Below are 18884 nucleotides of genomic sequence, written 5' to 3'. Positions count from 1 at the left end.
CCAAAAATGATGAGTTTAAAGTACAATTTTAGAAGTGGAATCATTTGGGGCGGGGGTTGCTTTTGTGGTGCGTTGTGCAGTGGATGGTGCTGGATGTGTCCCGGGTCGCTGTCTGCCTGTCCGGTATCTGGAGGGTTTGCAATGGGGAAGGAAGCAGCCGGCTGTTTCTGGGAAGCGGAGTGTGTTGCCCACCCCCAAGGACCGCGGGGCGCTGCCGCCGGAGCTGAGCGAGCACAGGGTGCTGGGAGCTCCAACGGGGGCTCCAGAGCTGGGAGCGCCCCAGGGCAGGCTGAGCACCCAAGGGTGCTCCCCGTCCCCAGACTCATCCGCACAACAGGGCTAATACACTCCGAGTTTGTGATTCCCGAGGGTTCGGAGTTGCATTCCACGGAGCGCGGACGATGCTGGCCAGGCTGTGGGGCACCATGTGCCACCTTTGCGCAAGCTGCACAGGTTCGAAAATCTGTCTCTGCACAAGCATGCTACTTGTTGTTCTCCTTTTTCAGTTTAGTTCTGCAAATGTTTTTTGCCTTCTCTACCGCAGCAACTCTCCCTTGTCCTAAGACTTTGCAAAACACCATGTACCCAAAATACTCGGGCACTTCTGTTTTACTGGAGGCTTTCTGTGTGTGTGTCCTCTAGACTAGAAGCCAAATGATTTAGAAGGAAAGGAGGTGCAAGCAGAGCATCGGCACAGCCCTGAACATGAGCACGGAGAGCTTTGCAGAGTTCCTGAATAAGCTCAAGGAAATCCATGAGAAGGAGGTCCAAGGTAAGGGACATGAGAAGCAGGGGCACTGGGTCCATGGGAATGGAAAGGCTCATGGCACCTTGATGTCCTTGACCCATCGTTCAGGTGGAGGCTGAGGTTCATGGAGAAAATCAGCGCCTCTTGGGGCTATAAGGAGGAAGGGAGGAAAGAGCCTGTTTTTATGCCTGATTTTGTGGTCCCCAGGGAGGCTCAGTGACTGTGGGGATCGCTTGGAGTTAATCACAGAGGATTTGACCCTTTCCTGCCCTGCTACCATATCCATGATAAAACCAAACTCCCAAGTGCTGCTATTGCCTGAGCTCACCCAGCAGCCTGGGAAAGTCCTCAGGGATCACGGCTGCACCTGGGGCCGAGGCCATGGGGCCTTGGACGATTAGTAAATACTGAATGTGAGGAAGTGAGAAGCTGCAATAACCTGCAAGGCAGAAGGAGCAGGGCTCCGAGCCTCTGCTAAAGTAAACTGCAGAATAAGGATGGATAGTTCAGTCCCCGAGGGAGTTGCCAAGTCATACATTACTAAAATCAGGACCATTAAGTTAAGCAAACAAATGCCAAATCCAATTGTTTTCCTATTAGAATAATTCCCAGTATTAATATTATGAGCACAACAGCAGCGCTTTCGCTGGATTCGGGCTTATGAATTCATTCTTGTCTTGTGTAATTTTAGGCCATGGGAGAGCACAGAGGAAGCTGTTGAGCAATTTAAAGTGCACGCTTGCAGCTATTTTGCATAAAACAGAGCTGGCAGAACCTAATGTCTGCAGATCCATCAGTGAAAGCAGTTCTTGTTGAGCTGTAAATATTCTCCGGGATGCTTTGCAGTCCCAAGAATTATAAAATACTGCCCACCTGGGAAATGCGTGGTGTAACTAGAAGTAAAACGGAACAGACTGCGAGGGTGGAGTGTAAACACATTAAATCATGAAAATACAAAATGTCCTCACATTTGGCACAACTTTTCCCATTCTGTTAAGCTGCTGTCATTTAACACAGGCAAATAAGGAATAGGGTCTGGAAATTGATGCCACTTACTTAAAGTGATGCCCCCTCCTGAAGTCAGGCTGCTACATTTTTGCTTCCAAACCACCTCAGGATCTGCAATAAACGCCCAGTTCTCAGACTCTGCTCCTCATTCCAGGTCTGCAAACAAAGCTAACGGAGCTGACGACGGAGAAATGCCGGTGAGTGACACGGGCTCCACATGTGCTGTGGGTGGGCGAGAGGTGGCTCCATGGTATTTTAAGACCTTCCTAGAAGCTTCTGTGCCTTGAGGTGCCTGCAAAAGTGCCAAGAGCTTTGGAAAGTGTTGCTCGGCTTAGCTTGGGCATTGCCATGTATGGACACAGCTTGGGGCGATGTTTTCCCTGAGACAGTTTGGTTATTCCTAGAACAAGGGCTGAGGAGTGACTTAGATGAAATCCCACCAAACCACGAGTGCCCTCACCAGTGCCCACACAAACTGGCTTCCTCTTCCTCCCCTGCATTTCCTCCAGGGCTGAGCAGGGCTTTCCTTGCACTAGTCCTTGTCTGCCAGCTGGCATCCCAGCACTCCTGCATCCCGGCGTTCCTGCATTCCTGCACCCCAGACCTGTAGTCCTTCAGTGCAGCAGCAAAGCAATGCAGAGGAGAAATCCCTCCTGTGAGCAGTGCCCAGGGATAAAGCCACAGGCTCTGGGGAAAACCAGTAACCTTTTTTTTTGTTTTCTTGCTCTGTGCTGTCTCTCATATCAGTGATGCCCAGCGGATTGAAGAGCTGTTTGCAAAAAATCACCAGTTAAGGGAGCAGCAGAAGGTCCTTAAGGAAAATGTAAAAGTATTAGAAAACAGGTGAGATTTCTTTTTGAAGAAAGCACTGTTTGGGGGTGGTGAGTGCCCCCTCCTGCAAGAACAGCCTGATTTTTCAGGGTATCCCAGCAGTGAGCTGCAGCATGGAAGGGTCTTTTCTCATCACCAGGGGATGCCAGCTCCCATACCAGCAAATGCAAAGGTGTTCCCAAAAAATGAGTGGTGGTAGGATTGGATATGGGGGACTCAGGGGCTGGGCTGCATGGATGGCAATGTCCCCTCACCATGGCAGGACATGGGGTGGCTGTGCGCCGTGGCGAGGGTGACATCAGGGTGCCAGGTCTCGGATAACCCAGGTCTTGGCTCTGCCCCCAGGCTGCGCGCGGGTCTCTGCGACAGATGCATGGTCACCCAGGAGCTGGCGAAAAAGAAGCAGAATGAGTACGAGACGTCCCATTTCCAGAGCCTGCAGCACATCTTCATCCTCAGTACGTACTGAGGTCTGCTCCGAGCTCAACTTTGGTTCTCTAAGCCCTTTCCCTGGTCAGGAAGGGAGATGTTTTCCCATGGGCAGAGGATTGGGAAGGAGCCCTGGCAGCGGGGAGGGCTCAGTGGCAGCTTGGCCGGGCTGTTTATCCCACCCCGTGCTGTCCCTCCTGCTTTCCAGAGTGCTGCTTTCTAGCTGTAATGTGGTGGAAAGGCAATGCTGGCTGCATTGCTCCTGCTGTGCCATGTCTTCCCTGGTCACCTGTCACTGTCACACTCTCTCCAGGAACAAAGGAGGTCTAAGAGACTTCTGGTCCTGGCCAAGCTCTGGTCAGACAGCTGCTTCCTTCTATTCTCAGCACCCAGCACATTTTGGAGAAGGAAGGAAAGCCAGACGAGGTCTGCTGTGGTCCCCTCTCCCTGGCACGGCACCACAGCAGCCTATGGGGAGCTCCAGCATCCCCTGGCACCACCTTAACCCCTTGCCTCTCTCTGCAGCTAACGAAATGAACCGCCTGAAGGAAGAGAACAAAACTCTCAAGGAAGACCTGAAGAGGCTCCGAAGCCTGGAGTAAGCTCCTCTGGGTTTAATTCTTCACGTGGCATGTTGGTCTGGCTAGAGGCTTTCCTATAGCTCAGCAGGGTTATGGTCCAACCACAGCATCCTCAGAGGTGTTTTAGTGTCTGGCTCTCACAGGTTCCAGTAGAAAACAGACACCAGAACACCTCTAATGATCGAAATTTCTTCTGACATCTGCTCACTCCCCGGGTCACCTGCACCTAAGGATTTAATCTGTGGGTTCTTTGGAGCAAGGCATGATTGAGGCAGGATGTAGTGGGATGAGAAGGGCAGGGGTGTCCAGGAAAGATGCGGGTGTTTTCTGGTCCTGCATTTCCCATTAGCCCACCCATGGTGGGCTATCATGGGAAGTGAAACGGGTCTGCTTGGCCACCGCCTTCGCTGTAGGATTTCACAGCTTTTCCATGCCAGCAGCATGAACAGGATAGACCCCTAGCAATACCCAGCACCTCTTTGCAAAGTCAAGGGGCTCTGCATGTGTGTGGGACCCTTTGCAGAGGCAGGTGCCTGAGTCAGTAGAGCAGGAAACAGGTTGCGTTGTGTGGAAGAGCTACAAGCAAGGAAAGGACTGAGCCAAGGTAAAGAGGGAGAAGTGATTTGCTCCAACAGGTTAGTATCTTTGCAGAGTGCTGCGGTGAAAGCCAAGTAACCTGTCACACTAGCCAATATATACAAATCAGCTCATTCCTCAAGGGTTTAAAGTCCAGAGGAATTAGCACCAAGGGATTAGTTTGGAAATGTGTTTTCTTTGGAGATCAGAAAGCCCCATCTGTTTAAAGAGAAACTCTCACTTTTATGTCCCAATGCCTTCCAAGGCCATAGGATTTTCCTAGCCCTAGATCTGGTGAGGTTCTCTGAGCCCTCAGCATTCCTGCTCTACTCTTCCCTGTGCTGCTCAACAGATATTTTCAGCCAAAAACAGGGGGGTCTCCATCAGGGAGTACTTACGGTGGGCATAGGGTTTCGAGTCTCACAGCAAGTCCCTCATACTCACTGAGAGCATCAGGCCCATTGCCTGGAAATGGTAGAGGATGACTGTCCCCAAATCCGTGTGATAAATCCACCCTACTCCATCAGGCTAAAAAGCCCAGCCAGAGACAGACCATTCCTCACCAAACTTCTGCAATAGCTGGAGTTGGATATCTATATATTCATCAGGCTCTATACCTCAGAGCTCACAGTTCCGTGTCTCAAAGGGGCACTCTCCTTCTCCTGCCTCTTCAGTCATTTGTGCCCCTCTCCTTTCAACAGGGACAGGATAAAGCACCCAGGAGTCGTCTCCAGAGAAAGCAGCTCCAGCCCCAGCTCCCCCTTGGCTTTGCTGTCCCCAGGGAGCAGGACTCCTGGCAGTGACAAAGCACCTCGGGGAGGTGCTGAAGAGGAGAACCATGATGTGCACCATGATGTGCACCATGATGTGCCCGGCCTCGAGCTGGCAGAAGGTGAGAGCGGAGGGGAAGCAGAGACCAAGTTTTTGGAAGGTTCTGTAGAGATGGCTGTAGTCAGAAGAGCCGCTGTGTGGGAAACTGCGTGTCAAGAGATAAACACACTGCTCTGTTTTAGGGCAAACAGCCCTTGGAGATGCCTGGGTGCCACTACTGTAAGAAAAATGTAATGCAAGTGTGGACCCACTACCCTTTTGGTGCAAAAACTGTTTGCCTTGCTGCCCACCCCCTGTGCAATAGAGGATACATTAATTCTGGTGCTGGCTTGAGTCGGGCAGAAATCTCAGCCCAAAATTGGCAAGAAAGCTTCCCTAGAAAATGCTCGATGCCTGCCAGGGTGTTCAGGGTTTCCATGCCACCATCAGCAGCAGCTGTGAGACTGGCATGTGGGAGAAGAATGTGGGGCAATTGGGAGCCATCCTGTGGGGCCGTCACGGTCACTGCTTGTGTCTTTGTCTGCAGAAAAGTCTACAGGACCACGAAACTCACCAAGCAGCAGGACCTCCCCAAGCACCGTCCTCCAAGAAACCGGCCTTGCAGAACTGGTGAGAGCGGCCAGCACTTGCCTAATGTTTTCAGGCTTTTTCCCCATCACTTCGGCCACCTTTGCCAGATCAAAGCGGGTGGAGTTAGGGTAGTGAATGACCAAAAGGCACCTAGAAGGTGAAGGAATTGGGCACTGAAAGACTGGGCACTAGGCCCTGAGACTTCCAGACCTGGAGCAGCATTCCTGGCTGTGGGAACTGGAGCCACATCCACACGCATGTGCATGGTTCCGTTCTGGCACCGGATTCACTTACCTGAATCCACAGAAAACTTGAAAGAGCAGGTAAAAGGGGCTTTGGTGAGGCTGCAGCCAGCTGTGAGGATGACTAGTGTCACCAGTGAAGGCTGGTGACTTTTCCCTGCCTACTAGCAAATGTCAAGTCAGAACTTGTTCCGAGCCTTGCATGACAACAGATAAAGATCATGATGTCCTGCCCTTGCAGCTTGGGCCTCCTCTGGAAATATACCCATTAAATAAAGGTATGGTAGGAACTCACATGAATAAAGCTTAGCGGCCTGAAAAGGCATCTAGAAATTTGCAGGGTCTTATCCTGTACAAGTTACTAAATCATGGCTTGACCTGAGAAGGCTCGTGGACCTCCTGGGGCATACACTGGAGCAACCATAAATAATAATAATAATGTAGATCCCATTGGAAAACATGAAGGGGAACTTTTCTGGGAAACCAAATACAAATATTGTTTAGCTGCTGGTTGGAATTGAATCAAATTACTACTTATCACTCGTGGGGTAAAAATTGATTTCAAAAAAGAGATGCTCTGAAGTCTTTCCTATAGAGCACCTGGGAGCTGTCCTTCCCATTTGCAGTGGTGAGGAGCCCTGTCCCTGCTCGTGAGGTTCTCGGCATTGCTCTGGGGGCTGCTCGATCCAAGGGGCACAGCAGAAAGGCTCACACGGACTCTTTCCCCCTGCCACAGACATCCCAGAGGATCTCCAACCAGCTACACGGAACCATTGCCTTGGTGAGACCTGGCTCCAGACCATGTCCCCTGGAAAGAAGTCCAAGAAGTCCTCCAAGAACTGCCCTGTCCCCATCAGCGAGGAAGACCCCTCTCCCAGCGGAGCGCGAGCACAGCCCTGGCCTCGAGGCGTGAGTTACCCTGTCGCAGCTCTCGGAGCGCTTGCGTAGATCTGATCTCCCAATAGCCACCGTCGTCTTCCTCATTCCATACGGGGAGTTTCTTTCCCCACCACTAGCTAGATCTTCCTGTCACCCTATCAGGCTGTGGCCACTCTCACTCATCCCAGCGAATAATGAAGGTTGGGTGGAAATGCTGGATCTGGCAAGCCGGGCTGGAAATGTCACTGAGCAGACTGTGACGAGATGGCCAGTTCTTGCTGTAACCACCCACCTTCTCCAGACTTCTTGTACTGCCCACAGCCCCGAGGATGGGGGGATGGCTCTCCCAGTTCACACCAGCAAAACCGACTGGAATCCAGCCCTACGGGAACCGTCTCTGCATCAGGCAGAACCGGAAAGTGAACCAGCTGCCCCGATCTCCAGCCCGCAGAAGAGCCCAGAGATGACTTCAGCAGCAGGCAGCAATTCCTACTGCTCCTTATCTATTCTAATGGGCTCTTCTGCGGGGCTCAGCACTTTCCAGGGCTTCTCCTTCCTGCTGATTTCAGAAGCAGGGCGCTAAGCAAAGCCAGTGAGTTCACCTGTAGAGACAGCAAGTTCCCCAGAGCAGGAATAGCTCTGCAGTCCCAGTGCTCATGCCCATGGAAGCTGCCAAATAAACAAGAGCAGTGACTGGGTTTGTATGGGCTCCCCATGCTGGCCCTGCTAGCAGGCCTGGAAAAATCTCCCAGTGGTGAGATCAGGGGAGGACAAATTGGTCACCAATGGGTTGACACTGTTCTGGAGGTCTTCAGGGGCCACCAAGAGCATCACCTGCAGAAGCTGGGCAGTTAAATGAAAGCTCTCTAATAAATGTTTTTTTTGTTGTTGTTTCTTTTAGTTATGCAACAGCAAGCAACCCAGACTCCCCCAAGCTTGTTCCATCCCACGAACACCTAAAGCTGATGGCCAGGACGGAGCAGCTCTGCCTCCTCAACAAGCACTTCCCCCTGCACCAGCTGGGGCTGGCGCGGAGCTGCGCCCCGTCTGACGGGGACGGCAGCTTCTCCAGCCGCTTCCTCAGGGCCAAAGAGGCTGGAGGCTGCAGCCGGAGGCCGCGCGACGGCTGGGAAGAGCGCGCGGCCGTGCTCAAGCTCCCCACCGCCGTGGTTTACGTGCGGGACCAGCCCCTGGAGGGGAAGCTCCGCTTGCTCAAGCCCCGCGAGCGGCTCCAGCACCTCCTCGCGCAGCAGCGCCCGCACGGCCGCCACATCGGCGAGGACGGCGACGCCGAGCCCGGCCCTGCGGAGCGGTGCCCGTGGCGGAGCGGTGCAGCCAGGTGCAAAGAGGAGAGCTCCTTCCTGGAGGACGCTGTGGATGGGAAGGACGAGGAAGAGCTTTGGCCGAGCCGGGATGGCTCCGAGCTCCGTGGGAAGGCAGAGGTGGCACGGGATGATGGCGCGGACATGCCGCTGGACCTGTCTGACTCCGGCCGTGGCAGGGACACGGCAGGGGCTCTCCGGGGGCGGCCGAACCCTGTGGAGAGCCCGGCAGCCCGGGGCTCCTGTGTGCGGCACCGGGCAGAGTGGGATGACTTGTGCCTCACCTACCGCCGCCTCCAAGCTGCCAGAGCCCAGCCTGGCGGCATCAAGGAGGAGGAAGAGGAGGAGGAGGAGGAAGCTGTGGTGAGTACAGCCTGCGCTGGCACCAGCTCCATCCCCTGCCCCTCTCCAGGGTGTCTGGCATTGGGTACTGGGGTACAGTGGCCATCAATGTCGTTCTTGAAAAGGCCCACGAGTGGCTTTGCCTCATATGAAGCTGTTGCAGATATATTTGCTCACTATAGTAGTCGCATGCACAGTTTATATTCTTTTGCTGAGGTGAAGAACAGCTTGGAAACTCCCTTCCCCGCTTGTGTCCAAAAGGTTTTTCTTGCAGGCTAGAGTAGCAGTAAGCAGAGAGCTCCCTCAGTTCTGCAGCGGGTCACAGCCGTCTCCAACTGTCCCTGCTGTGCTCATCCCTGCAGCACACGGGGGTGGCAGAGGGCCGTGTTTCTAGGAGCTAAGACCATGGCAAGAGTTTATGGGGCTGCTGCCCTCTGTGCCTTTCAGCTCTCCTTCACACGGGTGCCCCCTACAAGCAAGTTGACATCAAGTGACCCTGAGGCCCTTGTGGAGACCAGGAGGAGGCTGTCCCTGAACGCACGGAAGGAAGAAGCAGGTAAAAAGCCCCAGGGAAATGCCACATTTGAGAAGGCAAGAGCAAAAATGCATTTTGGGTTGTGTCAAGGTGACCCACAGGAGGAAACTCTGTGCTAGACTCTTCAAACACCTGCAATTCCTGCTGCCCAAAGGAATTGCTAAACAGTAAGGAACCCCTTCCAGGTGCACCTGCCCCCAGCATTTTCTGCTCCATCCTGGCTCACCTTGCAAGCCCCACAGAGCAGCCTGTGCCCTCCACTCACCCATTGGGTGGGCAGAGGCTCAAGGAGCCAAAAAGCTGGACATTTGCAGGATTGCACAGAGAAGAGCCACCCGTCCCATCCCCTTTTCTCCAAAGTGTGCCCAAGTTGGCAAGGGCACAAGGTTGAGTGGGGAGCGATGGATGCTCCTGTCTCCAAGAGCTAGGAGGGCCTGTGCTCCTCCAATCTCCCTGCTCCACCCATCGTTAAAACCCATTCCTGTCCCAAAGCGAAGAGCTGAGGACACACAGGGCTGCCCGAGTGGGACATGTGTGGGAGGCGGGTGTCCCCTGGCCATGCCAGGCCGTAGCCATGAGCAGCGCAGGGAGAAGCACGTCCTGGGAGGGCTGCTCCCTACCAGCCCTACTGGCTTGGCCAGAAAGTTGAGCTCGCCCGGATTAGTTGGTCTGGGTGTGTCGGAGTGGTTTGGGAACACTCTCCAGAGCAGGATTTTAAACGGTGGAGGGGAAAAAAAAAAAGTGGAGGGGAGTCCTCTGTGATTTACATGTTAAGGAGATATCATCATGGCACAAGAATTTCAACCGATTACATTCTGGGTGTGGGAAAATACAGGACTTTCTTCAGTTCTCACTTGAAGGTTGACACAAAGCCCAGGAAACAATACCCCAATACTTCTCATTTTCCAGTGAACCTTAACCCCAGCAGGACAAAGCGAGGACAGGAGCAGGTTCTGCAGCTCCGGGAGGGTCCGAAACACGGACGAGGGCTCCAGGCAAGGGCTTTTCTGGAGGAAGGCGGCTCTGCTGACTGTCCCACCCTGCCTAGGCCTGGGACAGGGGCGCAGCGGGACCCTCAGCGTGGTGGCACGAGGCAGCAGGAGGGCTCAGTGTGTTTTGGTGCGGGCAGGTGCCGCGTTAGCGCGTGCCTGGGGCGCGCAGCTCCCTGCCTGCCCTTCCTAGCCCCAGGGCCTGTGTGCAGCAAAACCCTTCTGCCGGGCACGCAGGCAGCGCCTGCCTCTCGCTCCTCTCCTCCGGCGCCAGTTCCCTACTAAACGGGACCAGGAGGAAACTTTGGCAATGGCTATTCCAACCCTTGCAGCCCGTGCCACCTGGGGACTTCCAGGTGTCCCAGTGCAGGCACCTGGTGGCAAAGCCCTGGATTGTGGTATTGCCCACCAGACTCCGCATCTGCCATAAAAACCCCTTCCTTTTGCGTTTCCTTAGATGATGATGATGCCGACTCTGGGAAGCAGGACTCGGAGGAGCCCGACACGACGGACAGCGAGGTTGGTTGGCTCTGCTCAGCCCCATGGCTTCAACTGCCTCTGGGCTGGCAGTGCTTTGGGTCAGGAGCCCTGTGCTGGGAGGCAATGTGAGATGTAGGAGGGACTCACTGGTGACAGCAGCGACGGCTCTTACTACACGAGATGCCAACCCCCTTTCCCACTGCCCGTTTCCAGACTGACCACTCTTCTCCTCTGTGTAGGTGGCTGCCCCATATGAACACAACATCCCCCAAGAAGCCCAAGCTGAAGGGAAATATTCTTGTGCCAAAGACAGAGCTCCTGCACTGCTAAAGAAGAGAAAAAGAGCACAGGATGCCCGGACAAAAGGTAGGAAGGAGAAGTCCATTTTGGGATTAACTCTGTTCTGGTAGAGCTCCGGACATTTATGTGAACGGGTCTGAGTCCTCATGTTTGCTCAGCCATCCCACAGAGGTGTGGATTGCAGAAAGCCAAATTCCCAGCAGGGACTTATTGACACATGGAGGAAAGTTTCTTGCCAACTCTGTCAATTTTTTTTCCAAGAGCGGCTGTAGAGGTTTCAATGGGACATGTTGTACCCTGGCTTCCTACAGGTGAATAAGCAAAAGGTTGTTCTCGATAAGGGCCAGGATAAAACAACGTGCCTGTCAAGCCTGAAATACAGCCCTGTCAGAAATATCCTGTGGTGGCAGTCGGCAAAGAAAGGGCAGTGTTGACCGACGGGAAGGACAGAGAGGGCTCTTGCGTAGGCATCAAAGGGCGCTTGTTTAATGAGGCAGAGCTGCCCCTGCCCTCGTCCGGGCCTGCCGCGATGCCTGGAGAAGCAGAGCCCTGCTCACATCATGGACCTCACTGCGATGCGCTGAACGGGGGGAAATCCCCCCCAAAACGAGTCCTGCTGATCTGGGAAAGGGATGTGGGAACACATCCTTGTTGGGGGTTTCTGTCTGCTTCTCCTCCACACGTGGTTTGTGCTTTAATACCTTCCCACCGCAATGCGAGAGGGTTTCTCTTCAACTCCCCTTTGCTGAGCTTGCTTCCTCCCACACGGTCCATATTTTGGGACTTGGCCATGTTGTCCCTGCGCACCTACATCCATGGCTCTGTGGTTAACACCTGTGCTCTTCCTCCTAACAGCATCGAAGAAGCTGCTCAAAGGAAGAAAGAAAGTCAAAGTCGAGGAGAGCTTGGCAGGGGCACCAGCGCCCACCAAGAGCCTGGAGAACTGCTCCGCTTCCCCCCGCGCCAGCCCCAAGGACAGCTAACAGCAGGAGGAACCTCGGCACAGGGCCACGCACAAAGAGAGGATGTAGGGCTCCATGCCTGCAATGGGATGCATGAGGACTCTGCATGGAGCAGAGCACCCTGGAAAGCCGCCCAGGTGCTCCTGAAGGAGGTGGGTGGATTGGGGGGTGCCTTGGGGCAGCTGCTGGAGCAGCATCAGGTGATGCAGGGCCCAGGTGGGTTCCCATCGCTGTGAGAGGAGGAGGAGGCTCTCAGCTGTGCAACGCCAGACACAGACCCCTTCCTTCCATGGGATTTTGTGCAAGGTGAGCGGCTCTCCCTCCGCCTGCTCCCTGCAACGGGCATCCTCGTGCAGACCCAGGAGGGGCTTGGACACGCACAGGGTCCTGCTCTGCCCATGCACGAAGCTCCAGCCATTAAAGCCCCGCTCAGGATTCCCATCCGCGCTCAGGATTGGTCTCCACGTGGCTCCTTGTGGGAAGGCTGCCCCTTCCCTGCTCCCTGGTTCTCCGCTCCGGTGCAGCGCGTGGCTCAAGCGCAGGAGGGAGCCGGAGGGGAGGGTCACGGAAGGCCGGGGGGATGGGGGGGTTAATCACGCTGCTGCGGGGACCCCCCTCCCCGCACGACGGCGGGAACCCGCGGGCGCGGGAAAAGCGGGGGGGCGGTGCTCAGAGCGCGGGAAAAGGGGGCGGGGCCTGGCGGGGCGCGCGGGCGGCAGCGCCACCTGGCGGGGAGGGGACGCGCGCGAGCGGTCGCGCGTGTTCGGGTTTGTGCGTGTGTTGGTGCGGGCCGGCGTGACCTCGGCCCCCCGACATCCCACGCGGCTTCACAACCCGACTGTGATCGCGGGGGGCAGCATGCGAAGCCACCGCTTGCCCTCTGGGCTCGTGGGTCCGTAACCTTCCCTGTGGGGCATCACTCCCCATGGGGATCTGTGACCCCATCCGTGGGGTCCATCATCCTCCACAGTATCTGTCATGCCCCATGGGGGTCCATCACCCTGCGTGGGGATCCTGGCTCTGCCCTGGTTCAAGTTCCAGACTTGTCTCCCGGCTCATCCAAAGGGCGAGGGGGACCACCCTGCTGGGCTCCCCTAGGCCTTGGGAAGGGCTCAGCAGGGAGCAGGGAGCAACGCGGAGCTGGATCCCACAGCCCCGGGAAGAGCAGCCGGGCACCGCAAGGGACAGCGGCTGTGCTGATTCATCCCAGCTTAAGCGCTCATCGGATCACGGCCCTGGAAGCTGGACCTGGGCCACGACCCTGATCCCTTCCCCTTTGGGCCCTGGCCACCCGGCACCGCATCCGTCACTTGCTCCCGCTGGCTTGCAGGGGGCACCAGCGCCTGGAGCAGCAGGGAACGGCGGCTCAGGGAGTCCTGTAGAAGGATTCAACGGAGAGGGGAAAATGCGACTCTAGTCCTGTAGAGAGGCCCCTCGGCCTGCAGGGAGACAGCCGGAGAGCACAGGCATTTACGGAGGGAAGGAACTTTTATGCAACTATAAAATAATCCCCTCCCTACAACGATTTGATAAGCAAAATGTGCAGAACTTCTGCCAACAATAACAAAGTCTTTTTTTTTTCCCCCCCCTACAAAGAGCTTTTTTTCCTCTTATTGCACAAGACTACCACAAAATTAATCTTCCTTTATTGGGCTTTTCTTTCATCATCTTTTATGTTGCTCCTTGCCTTGTTCCAACAGGCAGCATCAGCCAAATGTCCTGACATCTCCGTGCAAGAGGTGTTGGAAGGGCTGGCCGGGACACATATTTCACAGTTAGGACTATCCCATAACTGTAAAAACAAACAATAGTTTTATAAGAGTTGGGCAAAGTGCTTCTCCAAACAGGCTGCTGAAGTGAAATACAAGTTTATACACTGCACTTTGTCCAGCCCCATAAACTCTGCTCATAGGCATCCCACAGTATGTTGTTATTGCTCTCTCTGCGTGCTCTCCATTAGCTGCAGAAACGTGGATAATTGGGGAAGTCCTTTAATTCTTTTACTTGTGCCTGACAATCTCATGTTAACGTAATTCCTGATAGGCAGATGCATGCAGTGATTTAGTGGTACTACCCGCGCAAAGCCTGAGACTGGAGCTGTTCTGCTGCAATGGGAGATTTGCACGGGCTCCGCGAGCTCCACGGAGGGTTCCACGTGCCGGTTTGGTTCTGCTCGAGGAAGCACATTGGCAGAGACCCAGTGGATGATGTCTAGTCTGATGAGTTAATCCTGCTTCACTAAGGAGCACAGCAGCCTTTTAATAACTTCACTGGAATTTCGCTAATGACTTAAAAGGGCATCTGTGTACAAGGTCGTGAGCTATGGGCTTTGGAGAGGTAAACTTTTTTTTTTTTTGCTACATTTCTGCTTAGCACAAAGACTATTTTACATAGTGATCTTCCTCCCAAAGCCACTAAGTCACCCTTAATATTGTGTGTAAGTCTGTAGAAGCAGAATAGAAGTTGTCTCGTGTACAGATCAGTCCTGCAAGGCTGGCAGCTCTTGTTTGTTTTGTTTAGACAAATTATAGCTCTGATGTCATCAGGAAAGAAATGCAGGATGACTGGAACGATGAGCTGGTTTCCCAGAAGAATTGGTCCAGGGCACAGCTTGGTTTCTGTCAGCTCAGGAGCTGGATCTGAAATCCCACAAACTGGAAGGAACAACTGTGCAGGTACCTAGGGACCTGCTTACTTTTACTCCACCCAAAATAGCAATAGCTCCCGCACTGTCAGGCAAAACATCCCAATAAGAGCCCATCCCAAGCCCTGTCTTACTGACCTTTAAACATTTTCATATGTTCAATCATTCCTACAGCACATATCACTGCTCTCAGCTTGCAAACCTTGGCAATCTACACCAATGCCTTTAGTGTTTACTGTACAAGAGGCTCCCACTACACTCTGCAGTAAACTGTTCCCAGCTATTCTCTAGACTTTGTCTGTAAACTTTTGTAAGGAGTGAATTTGTGCAAATTTAGGCATGGATATAAATCTCTGTCCTGGAGAAAAAAAAAAAAAAAAACTGCCCTTGCCACTGAGATGCTGCTGCGCTGGAGCAGGAAAGCAGGAGGTCGAGGTAGCCAAAAGCAGAAGGGATCCGTGCGGGTGACCCAGCTTGCTGAGAGGCAGGAACTAAAGCAGCAGAAATAGAGAAGTATCAGATTCTCCTCCTTCCCTTACACCCTTCTGCAGGGTTATTTCCTCTCCAGCTGTAAATACGATGCAGATTACATGTTTACGAGCCTGCTAATCTAGTCAGGTGATTTTAACCTTCTCACTGCTGAAAGCTTTGTGTTAATTTGAAGGAATTACTGCTGCGCTCAGGGAAGCTTTCTATAGCATCAGATGTTTAAGCAAGCCCTGTTGCATTCCCCTCGTGTCGCAACCCATGCCCTTTGCAACGAGGCCGATCACCACCCTGCCTGCAGTGAGAGATCTGATTAGTTCAATGAGTTTAAGTGAGATCTGATCAGTAAGTAATGCAATTTATAGTGACGAGTTTGGATACGCAGCTTCGCTCACCAGTTCAATGCAGAAAAGCTCATTCCAGGCATTACGGACATCTTGCATAAGTCCCATTTGGGGGATTTAAGTCAGATGGGCATTTTGTGTAGGTCCTTCCCAAGGGCAGAGGCACCTGTGTTTGTGAGAAGGACAGTGACACGTCCAGGCAGCCTTAACATGCAGGGGCTGTGGGACATTTGACAGGGCAGACTCAAGTGTGCTCAAGGCAAAGGAAAAGGGCAAGATCTTAAACCTTTGAAAGGATTATAGGTGGACTGGGCGAGACTGAGAGATAATGGACAGGTTTAGCAGCTCTGGTGATTGAGCGCAGCATGCAGTGATGGCTCTCGGAAGGAAGGGAATTTAGGAGATCCTATGATGCTGTATTTTCTCTGGTGCAAATTTTCTTGAGCCGAAGAGTGCCTGACCCTTGGTTGATGCTCTCCCTTGAACAGTCGTCCATCCTTCCAAGAATCCCAGCTCTGGCAGGGCTGCTCTGTGTGCTGATCATCACTTCTTCGGAAGATGTGGGACTTCTTTGGAAAACACATCCTTACAAGAGTATCCCATGCACATTATTAGTCTAGGGAAATGCCCCGTACTGCAGCTTCTTTGCCATGTGGTTGGGAAGAGCTGATTTGAATCATTCATTCACAAATCCTCCTATAAACATCCCATACATTTTTCATGTGGTGAGCACACAGCCCTCCCTAGTGTAGAGCTATACAATTAAATCAATCAGAGCCTTATTCTTAAATACTTAATGTCACGTAGGAAAGCCTGAGTCACTTCCCAAGGCACACAGCAATCAGCACAGCGGTCTGCTGGCAGTGTCTTCCTCCTGGGGCTCTGCATGTAACTGTGCTTTAACAAGAAATCTGCAATGACAGGAGAGGATTACATAACTCGTCATGGTTGAACACACATCTATGAGGAATCCGGGAGAAATGTCCATTCTGCACCAATAGGTATCAAAAGAAACTAGGATTTCCAACTGGAAATGACTGTTGTCGTATTAAAAACACTGCACGTCACACGGTTCATGTGACAGTGAGGGCGACATCCCGAATCAATCCTGGCCAGCAGCTTTGGGATGCAAGGAGTGCTGCTTCACCTGCAGGAAACGAGAGGATTTTTCCACAACTGCTAAGGGAAATATTTCAAGTTCTTTTTTTACCAAGCTCCAGCGTGTTTGGGCCTTGGGACAAAAGCAGCATCTTTCTCTCTGTTTCCCTTTTGCTGAGACAGATGGAAAAAAAAAAAAAAGAGAGGAACTGGCAAGAAGAGATACCTGAGTGTGATATATATAGCAATGCTGGACTAGAAAAGGCCTGTTGGATCACCAGGTCTGACTTGACTTTGACTGGAAAAACCTGTACAGAAATTTCTCACACTTCATCTAAATACTAGCAGTTCCTCCAACTGGAACACTGTTCCTCTGATTCCCAGCCTAAAGATATTCCTGACCTGTTTATTTTTGTTTAGTTTTGGGCCATGATTTTGCAAAATTTTAACGCCCAGCCCACATAAGTAGTTTACATACTTTCTCATATCAAATGCTTACGCCAAATCCTGCCATTCTTGAATGTAGAAAACTCACAGTGACTTTGGTAACTCATTCCCCTCATCATGTTGGAATAAAGGCTTGTAGGTTTGACCTCATCCACAGCAGCTCCCAATTCCAGCAACACTTTGACTGCTTGAAGCTATATCTGTGCAGTCCAGTGCTTCCTGTAAGGTAGAGCTTTTAGTCCAGGAGCTTGGACTGGATATTCAAAATGATGTTTTACATTTGTGCCATCATGCTGCTGCAAGCCAGAGCTGCCTGCCTTAATATTTATCTTGGAGGGTTTACAGCAGTTAAGATTGAGGCATCTCTCAGCCCAGAACTTGAAGCTCCTGCGCAGCAACACTGTGACGAGTGAAGCTTTTTGCCAAAATAACTTCAGTGTGCCATGAATTACTGGCACGTTCAGCCAAAACAAGCCCCGTCTCCCTCTGTCCCCACAATACAGTGATTCCCTGAGGGCAGGAAAGGGTCGGAGGAGAAGGCTGCTCTGGATGTATCTATCCCATTACTGTAATTTGTGGGAATGCTGCTGACGTTATGCCCATCTGTTTTAGCAGCAGATTCCTTGAAGCACAGCAATGTGCCTGCTATATTCATGCACTGTGAACTAGTTTGCGTGTCAGATGTAGATGAAAGCTCCCCTGCACCAAAGCGTTAACAGCAGCAATGCTGAAACCTCCGAGCTCAGCTTTGAAGTTAGCAACCCACTAAGATAGCTCCTTTCTGCTTCATCCTGTGCTGACTCAGTGGGACAATTTACATCCTACAGAAAGAATGAAAAAAATACCATTTGTTTTTTAATTCAAATCTTGAGTTCTGGGGAACTCTTTAGAAAAAAAACCTTGCTAAATTTGTACGCCCATTTGTCCCATGAATTATCTCACGAGCTTGCCAGCAAGAAGAGTTTTAATTCTATTTTATCCTTTTTTAATTTTTTTTTTCTGCAAGCGCAGATTTGAAAATCTACCTGCTCTGTGGTGCCCACATTTCAAGCGATATCATTAGACTTCAGCTTGATTCATGGTCTAAACTGCTAACAGTTGTAGTCATTCTCACACTGCACCTATGCCAATGAGGTCCTGGTTGGCAGGGGAAATTACCACTGCCAGGGCTCAGGTTTGCAAATGCACCAGCCTGTGGCCAGCTCTAAATATCTCACTAGTCCCTCTTTGGTGGCAAATCTGACTGGGCGTGCTTGTCCCTATGGCAAAATCCATGCAAGAAAGGGAGCATGGCGAGTCTGCAAGGGCTGTTTTTGACGCTAGTGCTCAGCGCGCTGGCGGGACATGTTTATACAGCACAGCGTAAACATCCAAGCCCAAGGAGCGGCAAACGGAGCTTGAGTCACTGCGTGGAACGTTGCTGAGTTTCTGCTCTCCCCGGTCCCGCTGTGTCCTCTCCCCATCTGCCTTTTCCATACACAGCCCATGCCCAGCCCTGTGCTCTGTCTGCTTTTCCCAGTGACCGGGACACATGGAGATGTGCCCAATGCTGGATTTGGGTGCTGCGAGTGAGTGTCAGCGCGGGGCATCCGGAACCACTTGGAAGGTGTCCAGGCTGGAGTGGCTGTGGGGCGCAGCCGAAGGCCCTTTCCCAGGATGGTAGGCCAGGATAGAACAGCCGCCCTGGGAACGTGAGGCCACCGGTGCGTGCTGCGTGGGGAAGTAGCGGGTGTTGGTGAGGGGACAGGATGGGTGTTTGTGGGGAGACATTGTGGGTGTTTGTGGGGGGAAGTGGTCAGTGAGGGGACCGTGTTTTTATGGGCACACGGTGTGTGTGCGGGAACATGGTGGGTGCTCATGAGGGGACGCGGTGGATGGTTGTGAGGTGACGCCATGGGTGTTGCTGAGGGAATGCCTCGGGTGTTCCTGAGGGGACGCGGATGTGTGGCGGGACATACAGGGTGTGTGGGACATACAAGGCAAGCGAGGAAGGGGCTGCGGGCGGGATGTCGCGGGCAGAGGAGCGGCACGGGCCAGGGGCGGCCGCGGGGTCCCCACAGAGCGCGCGGAGCGACGCGGCCGCCGCCTCCACGACCGCGGCGCGCGGCGCCGGCCGGCGCGGAGGGGGCAGGGCTCGCGCGGAGGACCGGCCGAGCCAATGAGCGCCGCGCCTCCCGCTTGGCTCATTTGCATGGCGGCGCGTCGCGGCCAATGAGCGGGCGCGGCGGCGCCGCGCGCCG

General features: G+C 53.1%; 1 protein-coding gene across 1 annotated transcript; it reads left to right on the top strand.

The window, feature by feature from the left end:
- The first annotated feature begins 705 nt into the window (after window positions 1-705).
- RBBP8NL (RBBP8 N-terminal like) lies at window positions 706-11646 on the top strand. Its single transcript, XM_088527964.1, has 13 exons — window positions 706-772; window positions 1911-1953; window positions 2504-2599; window positions 2933-3045; window positions 3542-3614; window positions 4875-5065; window positions 5531-5613; window positions 6553-6725; window positions 7597-8380; window positions 8807-8915; window positions 10341-10402; window positions 10603-10729; window positions 11519-11646. The coding sequence occupies exons 1-13, from the start codon at window positions 706-708 to the stop codon at window positions 11644-11646; spliced, it is 2049 nt and encodes a 682-aa protein (XP_088384090.1).
- The last annotated feature ends 7238 nt before the right edge of the window (window positions 11647-18884 follow it).

This window comes from Tinamus guttatus, unplaced genomic scaffold (assembly GCF_059628265.1).
Source record: "Tinamus guttatus ecotype Peru unplaced genomic scaffold, ASM5962826v1 Tinamus_guttatus_pri_ptg000027l, whole genome shotgun sequence".
Lineage (NCBI taxonomy): Eukaryota > Metazoa > Chordata > Aves > Tinamiformes > Tinamidae > Tinamus > Tinamus guttatus.
The sequence above is the reverse complement of the archived record's forward strand: the minus strand, read 5'-3'. Positions and strand labels throughout refer to the sequence as shown.